Source organism: Lampetra planeri, chromosome 22, assembly GCF_965212315.1.
Source record: "Lampetra planeri chromosome 22, kcLamPlan1.2.h2, whole genome shotgun sequence".
Lineage (NCBI taxonomy): Eukaryota > Metazoa > Chordata > Hyperoartia > Petromyzontiformes > Petromyzontidae > Lampetra > Lampetra planeri.
The window spans coordinates 11,335,575-11,348,524 of NC_136128.1; the positions used below are offsets into that span (position 1 = coordinate 11,335,575).

General features: G+C 55.2%; 1 protein-coding gene across 1 annotated transcript in view; it reads right to left on the bottom strand.

Annotated features, from left to right (window-relative positions):
- LOC144725026 (uncharacterized) overlaps positions 1-10,243 on the bottom strand; it is a 36,147-nt gene extending 25,904 nt beyond the window's left edge. Inside the window, exons 1-3 of the mRNA XM_078604462.1 lie at positions 9,973-10,243; positions 1,149-1,569; positions 722-764 (exon numbers count right to left, since the gene is read on the bottom strand). Of these exons, the coding sequence (XP_078460588.1) occupies positions 722-764; positions 1,149-1,440 (335 nt within the window). The 5' untranslated portion in view covers positions 1,441-1,569; positions 9,973-10,243. The remainder of the gene's footprint in view (positions 1-721; positions 765-1,148; positions 1,570-9,972) is intronic.
- Between the last annotated feature and the right edge of the window lie 2,707 nt (positions 10,244-12,950).

Here is a 12,950-nt window from a genome sequence, read left to right on the forward strand (position 1 = left end):
CCCCTATCATCAAAGGCCCTGAAAGTGCCGCTGCCGACAGCCCGTCGCGGGAACGGTCGCCACCACCCTGCGGGTTATTTTGAAACGCGCGCTCCACGCCGCGACGAGTTGCCAACTCTTGACAAAACACGTGGCCCGGAGCCTTCTTGGCGGCGCATTCGGCTCCGTCGGTCAGCGGCGCTCGGACAAGGGAGGCGCTCGCTCGGAATTGCCATTGAGAGACGGAAGGAAGAGGAGCAAACGTTGACGAGAGAGAAGATGAGGCAGATCAACAGCGACGTCATTGCAAGGGTTAAGAAACGTGAGCGGGGCTCGGCCCGCAAGCGTCACGCCAGAAGGGATGATGGACGGTATGTAGATGTGTGTGTGTGTGTGTATGTTGGAACTTCTTTCGCACCGTACGTCGGCAACCGTGCTAAATCTCAGGTGCGGGGGTGGTCGAGGCTAACGACGGAGCATCAGCCAAAGGAGGCGACGCGCCCTAGGGGACGTTCACGGTGGAGATGGAGCGATTAAAACGGATGGCGTGAAGGTTCTGGGCATTTCCATCACATCAGAGAGACGGGGTACGGCTTGTGGAGGGCCTTCATCCAGCAGCGGATTGACCACGGCTGGTGGTGATGATGACGGTGACGACGAAGATGAATCCACGAACGACTCGTGTGAGCCAAGTGGCGCATGTCGAGTTTGTGGGGATGTGGACGGGGTTCGCGCTACTCACATACAGCGCTCCTGCTTCAGCTTGGACAGCTGCTGCGTCAGCCCTGCACGCGGAGAGCGAGAGGGTCACGGGGAGAGCATTGGCGGTGGTGATAATCATCATCATCATCATCCTAGCGCTGACGACGACAACGATGATGATGATAGCAGTGACGATGCTATTGATGGTGATGATGATGGCAGTATTCATGATCGCAGTATTGATGACAATGCTAGTATTGATTATGATGATAATATTGATGATGCGAGTGTTCATAATAGCATTGATGATGATGGCAACAATGATGACGACGACAGAAGAGACGTCGATTATATGATGACAGTACACGTGGTGGCAATGACGACGCCAAACCAGGCGATGACAATGATGACGGTAACCGTGACTACGACAGCACAGCTGGGTAGATGATAACGACGACGACCCCTACCTTGCACCTCCCTCTCGTGCGCGTCCAGCAGCCGCCGCAGGACCTCGCTGAAGCTCTCCCCCGCCGCCGCAGGGGCGGCCCCCCTCTCCCTGTCGGCCGCGCCGAGGCCCCCCGCCAGCAGAGGGTGGCTCCCCACCGGGTGGGCCCCGGCGGGCCCCGCCCCGGAGGCCAGCGGCCCGCCGCCCTGGGCCCCGTGCCCGCGCGAGCTCCCGTTGAGCGTCCGCGCGCCCACGGGGACGCTGCTGGAGCGCGAGAGGGCGGCGTGCGCCACGGAGGCGCGAGACTCCGACATGACGGTGACGACGACGACGACCGAGCGGGGAGGGCGAGCGTGCACGTGTCCACCTCCTCCTCCTCCACCTTCTCCACCACCACCTCTACCGCCTCCTCCACCACCACTGCCGCACGACGCGTGCGTCCGCTGGGAAAAGACAACAGCAGCAGCAGACATTATGGGACCTCCTTTGCCAGTACCAAAATATACTAAAAGGGGTTTCCCCCTTTTTTCTGGCAACAAAACTGACACCTTTTGCAAAAGGCGCACTTTTGGCGTCATCTGCTCGAGCACCATATGAGACTAGGCTCAAAAGAAAGCTGTCTCTGGTGTGGACCAATCAGTTTCAAGGACAATGCATAAATTATCAGAGTATTGATTTTTGTTTGCATTTGACTGCAAGTGTTGTGGTTAATGTAAGCATGTTGCTATAAAAAAGGGGAAAAACCCTATTAGCAGCAGCAGAGTTTGTGAAGTCAGCATGGCGAGACCGCGAGAGATTGCGACGCGTTTGCGGAGGCCTTCATCCAGCAGTGGATAGATCAGAGCTGCTGCTGCTGCTGATGTAAGAGGCAGTCATAACGGGACAGGGCTGAGTGGGTATGGGCGCCAGGTGAGTGCCTCCCGACCCCAGTGGAACGAGACGGCAGCCGGGTGCTTCTGAGTCACTACCTGGCAGGCACACATTTCTCCGTGACGTCTTCCAAATTAATTCCCCAATCATTCCGCTTGCGGAGAGACACGCGAGTTTCACGTGCGGGCCCGTTTGTCACTCCACAGCTGGATGAAGGCCTCCCCACCCCGTGTCGATCATGGGGGGTTGTTTGACCATACTTCACCACGCTGGTCAGCATAGTATTTGAAGTAGGGGCCGGGGGGTGTGGGGTAAAGGGCAGACGTAGGACACAAGGACAAGTTCATATATCACTCGCCACCGATGTTAGCCGTGACGAGAAATTGAACTCGGGATCGATGGGTCCAAAGCGCAGCGTGCTAACCGCTGTGCCACCACTCTCCACCCAATTTCATACCATCACAACATACCAAGCCTCCCCGTAACATGAAGGGAACTGCCAGGTTCTTAATTCGACAGGGGTCAGCGACCAGCAAAAATATCCAGTGACCCGCCACGCGACATCCAGTACTCCTCGCGCTGTATAGGTCGTGGCCACTACGGTCATTTTCCACCGGCGAATTATTCGGTGATAATTTTTTGCCGGGCGGCGGCGGTGGTGGCTATGCTGCACATGGCCTATAGCAGCGAGGGTTAGTGGATAGTCGCAAACACGTCGCGAAAATCCCTTCCCATGGACGTCGAGGAGGTGACCATACCATGGCTCGCCAGGAGAAGGCGGTACAGCGAGTGAACTGATCGCCACCGGTTTATTCCATCCGTACGGGGGGGATGGAGCATTGGCCCCTCGCGCAAGGCGTGGGTTTTATCCGGTTTGCTCCCCACCTTGCATAATAAACACAACTCATCATTCATCGGCTTCAAAACATCTTCGTAAAATAAAAACACGTTTATAAAATCACAACGCAGCGGCAGGACGCTCCTGAAAAATGAGCACCAAAGACCCCGCGTGGCTTTCGTGGATGAATAAGTGAAGCGCGCGTATAATGCACGATTATCATTATTATTAAATTATTATCCGGGAGAATTTAAGCCCTGGGCATTCTGCTGCGAAACTGTTATCCGGTAACCTGGGCGCCGCGCGTGTTGTGCCAGGAACCGGTTTCATCCGGCCCGGGCTGGGCCCTGCGCCGTGACGTCACGGCGCACGCTGTGTCCTCACGTCGCGTCCCGGTACCGTGACGTCAGGACACCTGGGTGGTGGTGGTGGGAGCGGTGGCGCTACGCTGCTCTACGAACCCGGCGACCCGAGTTCGATTCCCGCTCGCGGCCGCCAACATTGGTGACAATGATCTGATCTGGTCCTGGGGTCTCCACTAGGTCAGCTCAGCCTCAAATGAGTACCCGGTGCGGTGCAAACATCGCCACTGGGGAGACAAAGGCGGCCGGGCGTGGTGCTGGCCACTCCACCCCCTCGTGTGCCGTGCCGGCCTTCATGAGGCGCTCGCTAACAGCACTTTCCCCAACAGTCTGTCGAGGCTACACGGGGGATCTTTGACTTTGGTGGGCAGAGCCACACTCCCAGTGCAAGCGAGATCCTACCCCCCATAACTCTACACCCCCCCCCACCCCCGCTCCAACACCTAACCAACTAGCCTGCAGCCAGACACTGCAATCGTGTTACTAGCTATACCTATAACCCTAACAAACTAGCCCGCAGCCAGAGACAACTTGGAACTAGCTCTACCTGTGTAGTGACATAGAATCGGTCACGTAGCAGCACAGCGCCGGCTGCTGGCAGGGAAGGGGATCTGCAGCTTGCAGCAGCCCCGACTGACAGCAGGTCACGTGATAGAGCAGAGGGATCTAGGTGAAGGGTCACGGAAGGGGCACGTCGAGAACCCGCTAGTAGATTCCAGAAGGGGTCGTAGCCGGGGGCGGAGCCAGGCCACGTGACAGTATAAGAGGGGCCCCGGGAGGGGAGCTCGGGGCTGTCGTGTGGAGTGGGGTCCCCGTCGTGCTGCTGCTGCTGGAGTCTTCACCGTCTCGGCGTCGCCAGTCAGGCAGTCTACCGGCTGTCCTCACTGGGACCCGTAGTTACTAAGTGTTACAGTCAGGTCGTGTTAATAAACAGGGTGCCTCCTACTCTTTGTGTCCGAGTCAGTCACTACACCTGCAGCCCGAACCAGCCAGCCTGCAGCCAGATACTGCAAGCTTGGTATTAGCTATATCCCTAACCATAACTAACTAGCCAATCAGCTACTAGTTCTACCCCGAGCCAGCTAGCCAATCGGACGCAAGTGCCAGCTGTACCCCTAACCCTAACCAAGGAGGCAGCCACGAGCAACGAGGCGGCTTCCCACCACTCAAGGCTACTCTCACCTGTCCCCCGCTCTTCACGAACGCCGTCAGCGTTTTGGCGTTCATGGCGCCCTCTGCTGTCGCCGAATGCCAAAGAGGCGCGTGACACCACTGACAAGAGGCGCGTGCCCCACCACTGAAGTGACGCCACGGTGCCCAATGCAAAATGTAGCTCGTCGAATTTATTGCGACGGACGGGACGTGGGGGGGGGGTGTAACCCATCGTCATCACGATCCATGGGGGAAGATAGTCCGTAGCAGGTGTCCACTGCACGCTTCGTCAATTTGTTTCCACTATCCTCTCTGTCCTGTGCCAATGTGCTCAGGTAGTGTGCTAACATCGGCTGTGTTGAAGTTCCACACTGCGCAGGTCGCAACGACACACATATATCACCCACCAACTCACCCACCTGTTCACCTACCTACTCAATCATTCACCTACTCACCAAATCACCCACACACCTATTCACCTACCCACGCAATCACCTACTCACCCACTCACCCACCCACTGACCCACACTGCAACCTCATTTCTCTCTCCGCTTCTTTCCTCGCACTGCTCAACCTTTGGTGAAGTTCCCTCACCACCATCATCGTCCTCGTCGTCTCTCCCCCCCCCCAACTCTTCCTATAACAGCATCGCGCTTAGCTCAAGACCACGTGTCCAGGCATAGTATCTATCAATGCCGCAAGGGTGCTTTTTGTTGCTGGTCGCTTCTGGTTGTTGGCATTATTTAAAAAAGAATACGACTCCAGCGAAACTCGATCATTCACATCGGAGCGACGTGAATTGTTCCGAATTTAATCGAGTTCTCCCAATCGGTAACCGGTAAGACAAAACAATCACCCTATCCCCCCCACTCCCAAAGACAAAGTTCCCCCGTATAGCCTTAACAGACTGGTGGGGCAAGTGGTCTGAGCGAGCACCTACGAAGGCCGGCTCGGCATACGAGGTGGCCAGCACCACGCCCGGCCGCCTTCGTCTCCTTCGTGGCGATTTTAACACACCGCACCAGGTACTCATTCGAGGCCGAGTCGACCTAGGGGAGGCCCAGGACCGGTTCAAATAATCGTCACAGGTGTTGGCCCTAAGCGACCCCCCCCCCATCCCTCCCAAACTCGTTCCTCTTCCCCACAAACTGGCTATGCTAAGCACGCCTATTTGTGTTTGGTGGTGTTGACTATTGTGATTACACTCATCCATGTGCGATTGGAATGGATCTACAACACACACACGCGCACACAAAGGTAACACCCCCCCCCCCATGTGCACACACATAAAGACAAAGACCTCCACCCCATATAGTCTTTAACAGAATGCTCTTACGTTTTGTCGATAAAGTCACGTAGGTAAAGAAATAAATAATAATAAAAAATTAAATAATAATAATAATAATAGAAATTAAGAATAAAATTTAAAAAATCCCTACGTGACTTTACCGAAAAAAACCTAAGAGTATGAATCCTTGCAGTCACGAAAGCTTCACATTTAGAATCTTTAACAGAATGTCGGGGCAAGTGCTGTTAGCGAACACCGAAAAGTGCAGCACACGCACGGAGGCATCGGGTGGCCAGCACCACACTCGGCCGCGTTTGTCTCCCCAATGTTCGTAGCGCAGTGCGCTAACCACTGTCACACGACTCGACACTTACACACGCACAATCACATAGATGCGCGCTCACATACACCACTTGTAGCTGTATGGAGAGCGGTGGTGCAATGGTTAGCGCACTGCACTACGAACTTGCGTATCTGGGTTCAATACCCAGTCACGTCTAACAACAGACGCAGGTTCTATCTGAATCGGTGCTGGGCCCTCCCCTAGGCTGACTCAGCCTCAAATGAGTATCTGGTGCGGTGTGTAAACATCAGCACTGGGGAGACAGACAGTTTTGGCGTGGTGTTCACCACACCATCCCCTCGAGCGACGTCACGGCACTTGACCCCACCAGTCTGTGTAGGCTACACGGGGGATCTTTGTCTTTGTGTGCCCGTGTGTTAGGTGTATGCATGAAAGCCACGTGCGCGTGAGATCACAGCATTGAGAATTAAGAAAACAAGACAAAGATGACCCCCGTATCGGTTTAAAAAAATAGATTCTTGGGGCAAGTGCTGTTAGCGAGGACATATATGAAGGTCGGGACGGTACACGAGGGGGTGGATGGCCAGCACCACGCCGGGCCGTCTTTGTCTCCCCAGTGCTGATGTTTATAAACCACACCAGGTACTCATTTAAGGCTGAGTCGACCTATGGAATAGTCCAATACGGTTTCGGATATCGCTCGCCACTGTTGTGAGCCGTGGCCTGGAATCGAACTCGTAACGCGATGCGCCAACTGATGCGCCACCGCTCCCCACACACAGGAATAACAACGAAACACGCACACGAACAACCCGTTTGTCAATCCACTGCTGGATGAGGGCATCTCCGTGCTGTGCACGTAGTGGAGGGTAGTTTGACCACGCTTCATACCTGTCAACGCATATTGGTTTACCCCGTATTCTTGTGCAGGAAAATGAGTTCAGGTCCATACGGGCAAAAATGTCTTTGTGTTTCTCCCTTGTGATGAGACTTTGTAGGATGAACGTTGAGATTTATAAGGGTCGCGGGGTGACCAATAAGGTCTGAATTGTTCGGTCTGTAATAAGGTAGGGCGCTGATAAGGGGTTGACAGGTATGAGACCACGCTGGTCAGCCGCGGGTTAATGAATGTGTGGGAAGGGCTGGTATAGAACAATGATTCGTCGCAGTATTTTCTGCACTGCCCTCTACTGCCCACACTACCTACTGCACTCGTTTATTTTTTCGTGCCCAGTGCTCATCCTAACCAGGCACTTATCCAGGCTCAAACCTGCTGAGCTTCTCAGGTCTAACGGGACAGGACTATTTGGTCACAGGCAAGTCACATTGGTACACGTAAACGCACATACACATGGAAAAAAATACAAATACCCCCTCTATAGCCTTAAACTGTTGGGGCAAGTGCTATTAGCGAGCACCTATTAAGGCCGAGACAGCACACGAGGGGGTGGGTGGCCAACACCACGCTCGGCCGCCTTTGTCTCCCTAGTGGCGATGTTTAGACACGGCACCAGCTACCCATGAGGCCGAGTCGACCTAGGGGAGGCCCAGGACCGGTTCAGATAATCGTCACTGGTGTTGGCCGTGAGCGTCAATCGAACCCGGGTCGCCGGGTTCATAGCGCAGCGCGCTGACCGCTACACACATGCAAACGAAATCAAAGTAGATTTAATTAAGACCCCCCCCCCAATCCCAGCAAATGTATGGGGGGGGGGGCTTCATTGAAGCCGCATCGCCAATGCAGCCTCGAGTCGTTGCGTCCTCCCGACTGCCTGAAACGCCGGAGTCGTGAACGTGCCACGGCTCCTGCGAGCGAGGAGGTGGTGGTGGAGGAGGTAGTGGTGGAGGAGGAGGTGGTGGTGGTGGTGGAGGAGGAGGTGGTGGTGGTGGAGGAGGTGGTGGAGGAGCAGGAGGTGGTGGTGGAGGAGGAGCAGGAGGTGGAGGTCGTTGTCTCGACACGCGGTCGTGTCTCGACACGCACGCCCGCGTGTTTGTCATAGCTCAGAGCCGCGTCCCTCTCTGCGGCCCACGGTTTCACCCCCCCCGCCCCAAAAACGGAACAAAGCGAGCAGAGCCCCCCCCCCAACCCCCCCACCCCCATTGTGCAGAGAGCCGCACGGATCGTCCTGGGTCAAGTTCTGTTTGCGAGCACCTATTGTTATTATTATCACGACGGCGCACGAGATGGAGGGGGGGGGGGGTCCAGCAAACACGCTCGCTCGCTCGCTCGCACGATCTCTCCCGCCTTTGTCTTCCCCAGTGCTGATGTGGTTTGCGTCGCATCAAAGGTGCTCCGCATTTAAGGCTGAGTCGACCTATTGGAGCGATATACCTTTTGATTTAGTTTGTGTGTGTGTGTATGATGCTATAGCCACCCGCGAACAGCACGTGCTCCAACAGTCTCGGGGTGTGATGTGCCCCTGTGTTGTCTCTGTGGGCGACACGGGGCGGTAGGTTGCCTCGGCCTCTTGGGTGTTCGCTATAATCGCCACTGGGGAGACAAAGGCGGCCGGGCGTGGTGTTGGCCACCCAACCCCCTTTGTCGTGCCGTCTCGGCCTTAATAGGTGCTCGCTAACAGCACTTGCCCCAACAGTTTAAGGCTATGGGGGTATTCGTATTTTGTCCACGTGTATGTGCGGTACGTGTACCAATGTGACTTGCATGTGACCAAATCGTCAGGTTCGCATATCACTCGCCGCTGATGTTAGCCGTGGGCCCGCAATCGAACCGAGGTTGGTTTAGTTCGTAGCGCAGCGCTCACTCGGCCTTTGGCTTCCCTGCCTCGCCGTGAAGACACGCTTAACGAGCCAGATGCTTGCTCATTTAATGCCGAGTCGACGTTTCGGCCGAGGGACCGGTTCAGACACCACGTGTTGTTGTTGTTGTTAGTGGTGTTGTCCGTGGACGAGCCTCGATCTTAGACTCCCCATGAAATAGCCGCGCGTGGCCACCGAGCCCCATATTGATGTGTACACACACCACACACGTGTGTGTACACGTGTGTGTACACGTGTGTGTACACGTGTGTGTACACGTGTGTGTACACGTGTGTGTACACGTGTGTGTACACGTGTGTGTACACGTGTGTGTACACACACCACACACGTGTGTGTACACACACCACACACGTGTGTGTACACACACCACACACGTGTGTGTACACGTGTGTGTACACGTGTGTGTACACGTGTGTGTACACACACCACACACGTGTGTGTGTACACACACCACACACGTGTGTGTGTACACACACACCACACACGTGTGTGTGTACACACACCACACACGTGTGTGTGTACACACACCACACACGTGTGTGTACACGTGGGTACGAACCATCATCACACATTGGTTGCACAAACCACCGCGCCACGTGCGTGCCTGTGTGTACGGGGAGCGGTGGCGTTGTTGTTAGCGCACTGCGTTACGAACCCGGCTAAATAACATTTTGCGATTATCCGAACCGGTCATAGAACCCCGCAAGGTCGGCTCAGCCTTGAATTGAATTAGTACCTGGTGTGGTGTGCGTGTAAACACCAGCATTGGGAAGGAGAGACAAAAGCGGCCGGGCGTGGTGATGACCACACAAACCGCTCTCTCGTGCTAAGTGCCGGCGTTGATAGGCGCTCGCTAACAGCACTTGCCCCAACACTGTGTTCAAGGCTATACGGGGTATCTTTGATGTTGTACATGTGTGTTGTGTGTATAGGTGTTTGTGCGTGTCTGTATGTAATTGTGTTTATGTCTTCGGTATATAGACCAAGTAGAAGTGGTTTTGTATTGTGCATAGGCCTACGTGCGTACATGCAAACGATGTACACGTGCGTATGCGCGTGTCATCCTGTGCGCTTCAGCTAAACGCGTGCGCGCGCGCGTTCAGATATGCGTAAACACACACAAACGTACACACACACAAACGTACACACACACAAACGTACACGCACACACACAAACGTACACGCACACACACAAACGTACACACACACAAACGTACACACACACAAACGTACACACACTCGTCGTATATTTACCAGGATGCGAACTGGGGTCCTCCTCCTCCTCGGCTCCCCGTGATCGTCGACTCTTCGTCCCGTGCACGATGTGTGCGGGATGGGGGGGGGGCGCGCAAGGAACAACGTCTCGGTCGGCAAGGAATGAGGACTGTGAGCAATGGGCGAGAGCAATTCTCTATATTTCAGGTCGTGACAAGTCAAGGCTGGTCCGTCTGGAGCGAGGGCGCGCGTGCATCTGTGTTCCTGCGGTGTCGCGCGCGTGTGCGCTCTCGTGTGTGTGTGTATGTGCGTGTACGGTTATAACAAGGCATTCACCCACCCACCAACCCCTCCATCCATCCTCCTCCACCCACCACTCACTTCACCCCCACCCCTCCACCACTCACCTCAGCCAGACCAACCGCCTCCTGTGTAATTGCCACTGTTCCGGATCGTCTGGCATAACCGGTTTGTGAAGGGGCGAGGCAGCGTTTGGCGATGGCGCGTGTGGAGGCGTGTGCGTGTGTGCGCGGCGTGGAGATGCGCGCGCGTGTGTGTGTGTGGGAGCGGTGGTGTAGCGGTTAGCGCGAACCCAGCGACCCGAGTTCGATTACCGCTCACGACCAACAACAGTGGCGATGATCTGAACTGATCCTGGGCCTCCTCTAGGTCGACTCAGCCTCAAATGAGTGCCTGCTCCGATGTGTAATAACATCGCTACGAGGGAGACAAAGGCGACCGGGCGTGGTGCTGGTCACCCACCCACTCGTGTGCCCAACTGGCCTTCATAGGCACTCGCTAACAGCACTTGTCCCAACAGTCTGTTAAGGCTATATGGGGGATTTTGTCTTTGTGTGTGTGTGAGCAAGGGAACTGCATCGGCAAGGTGGTGAGTCACAGTTCTCTCAAGCGGTCTGAGCAGAGCCAGAGAGTCACGGAGAGAGTCACGGAGAGAGTCACGGAGCGAGTCACGGAGAGAGTCACGGAGAGAGTCACTGAGAGAGTCACTGAGAGAGTCACTGAGAGAGTCACGGAGAGAGTCACCGAGAGAGTCACGGAGAGAGTCACGGAGCGAGTCACGGAGCGAGTCACGGAGAGAGTCACGGAGAGAGTCACTGAGAGAGTCACTGAGATAGTCACTGAGAGAGTCACGGAGAGAGTCACCGAGAGAGTCACCGAGAGAGTCACCGAGAGAGTCACCGAGAGAGTCACCGAGAGAGTCACCGAGAGAGTCACCGAGAGAGTCACCGAGAGAGTCACGGATGGAGAGAGACCGAGGATGGAGAGACGAGGATGGAGTAGATGGCTCAACGAACTCTTCCTATCAGCACCTCCTCGTATAAACAATCACATCAAGCGTCGCGTCTCTGTGCAGGAGCGCAATAACATTGATAGCTGACGATAAGTCGTGTTCTGTCCACTGCTGGATGAAGGCCTCCCCCACGTGGGGTGCAATATGACCAACCATAGGGATTTGCCCGATGAACCTACTGACTCGTCGAGGCAGGGAAGCCAAAAGGCGAGCGAGTGCTGCGATACGAACCCGAGCACTGCGCTACCAACTTCCGCCACCTGAGTTGAATTCCCGGCCACGGCTAGCATCAGTGGCGAGTGACCTCGGAACCAGTCACCGATCCCATTTCCCCTCGAATGTCCAACTTGGCCCGGTGCACGACATCCAGGTGAGATGTCGCGGTGGCGGTGGCGATGTCCGCAGTCACCCCCCACGTACTCCCTGAGCTCTAGAGACAGCGACGTGACACTCACACACCCGCCGTGGGGAAGTATGGCCAAATATCCGCCCCGACTCGCAGGGCGGTGGCAAGGAGGCCCTCCATCCGGCAGTGGATTTACTACAACAACAACAACAACGACAAAGCGCCCTCCGTGCATTTCGTGAAGAAGGGTCGTTGCCCGAAACGTCTGTTATGGCCACACCGTGTTGTTGTTGTTGAGTCGGCGCGTGTTGAGCGTCGTGTTGCTGGCTGAGCTTGCGCAGCGATGGCAACGCAGCAGCAGCAGCAGCAGGATCAGCAAATAAAGAATTCGTGAAATGTAACATCAAGATGATTTGCTTAATCAGAACCCCAACTCTCATCCACAGAATCACTACTGTATTAGTGACTCACTCGCAATAATAATAAAAATGATTATTATTATATTGTGTCTGTGTTCTGTCTGTGTGTGCTCCCTGTGTGTGTGCTGTCTGTATGTGTGTGTCTGTGTGTGTGTCTCTGTGTGTGTGCTGTCTGTGTGTCTGTGTGTTTGCTCCCTGTGTGTCTGTGCTCCGTGTGTGTGTGTGTGCTCCCTGTGTCTGTGTGTCTGTGTCTGTGTGTGTCTGTGTGCTCCCTGTGTGTGTGTGTCTGTGTGCGCCCTGTGTGTCTGTGTGCTCCCTGTGTGTGTGTGTGTGTGTGCTCCCTGTGTGTGTGTGCTCCCTGTGTGTGTGTGTGTGTCTGTGTGTGTGCCCCCTGTGTGTGTGTGCGGTGTGTGTGTGCTGTGTGTGTGCGGGTTGTAACGAGTCCGGTAACGGCGCGTGGCGGTGGCGCTGCGGTTCGTGCCACTGACACGCGATGCCGCCTCGAGCGCAGCTCAATTCCTGGCCGCGGATACCATCGGTGGCGAGTGCCACCCCTAGGTCGACTCGGCCTTCAATGTCTGAGCACGATGTGCCAGTGAGCCACACCACCACTCGTGCAGAGGTGCGACGCTTGCTCCAGCGGTCTGTGCGAGGCAACACATGGGATCTGTGTCTGTGTGTGCATGTAACACACGTGCGTGTGTGTACGTGTCGATGTATGTGTCTATGGCTATATGTATCTGTGCGTCTGTGTGTGTATGTATGTATGTATGTGTGCGTCTCGGTGTTTGTGTCTATGTGTGTCTATATGTGTCTCGATGTGTGTCTATATGTGTCTCTATGTGTGTCTCTGTGTGTCTCTATGTGTGTCTCTGTGTGTCTATGTGTGTCTATGTGTGTCTATGTGTGTCTATGTGTCTCTGTGTGGTGTCTCTATGTG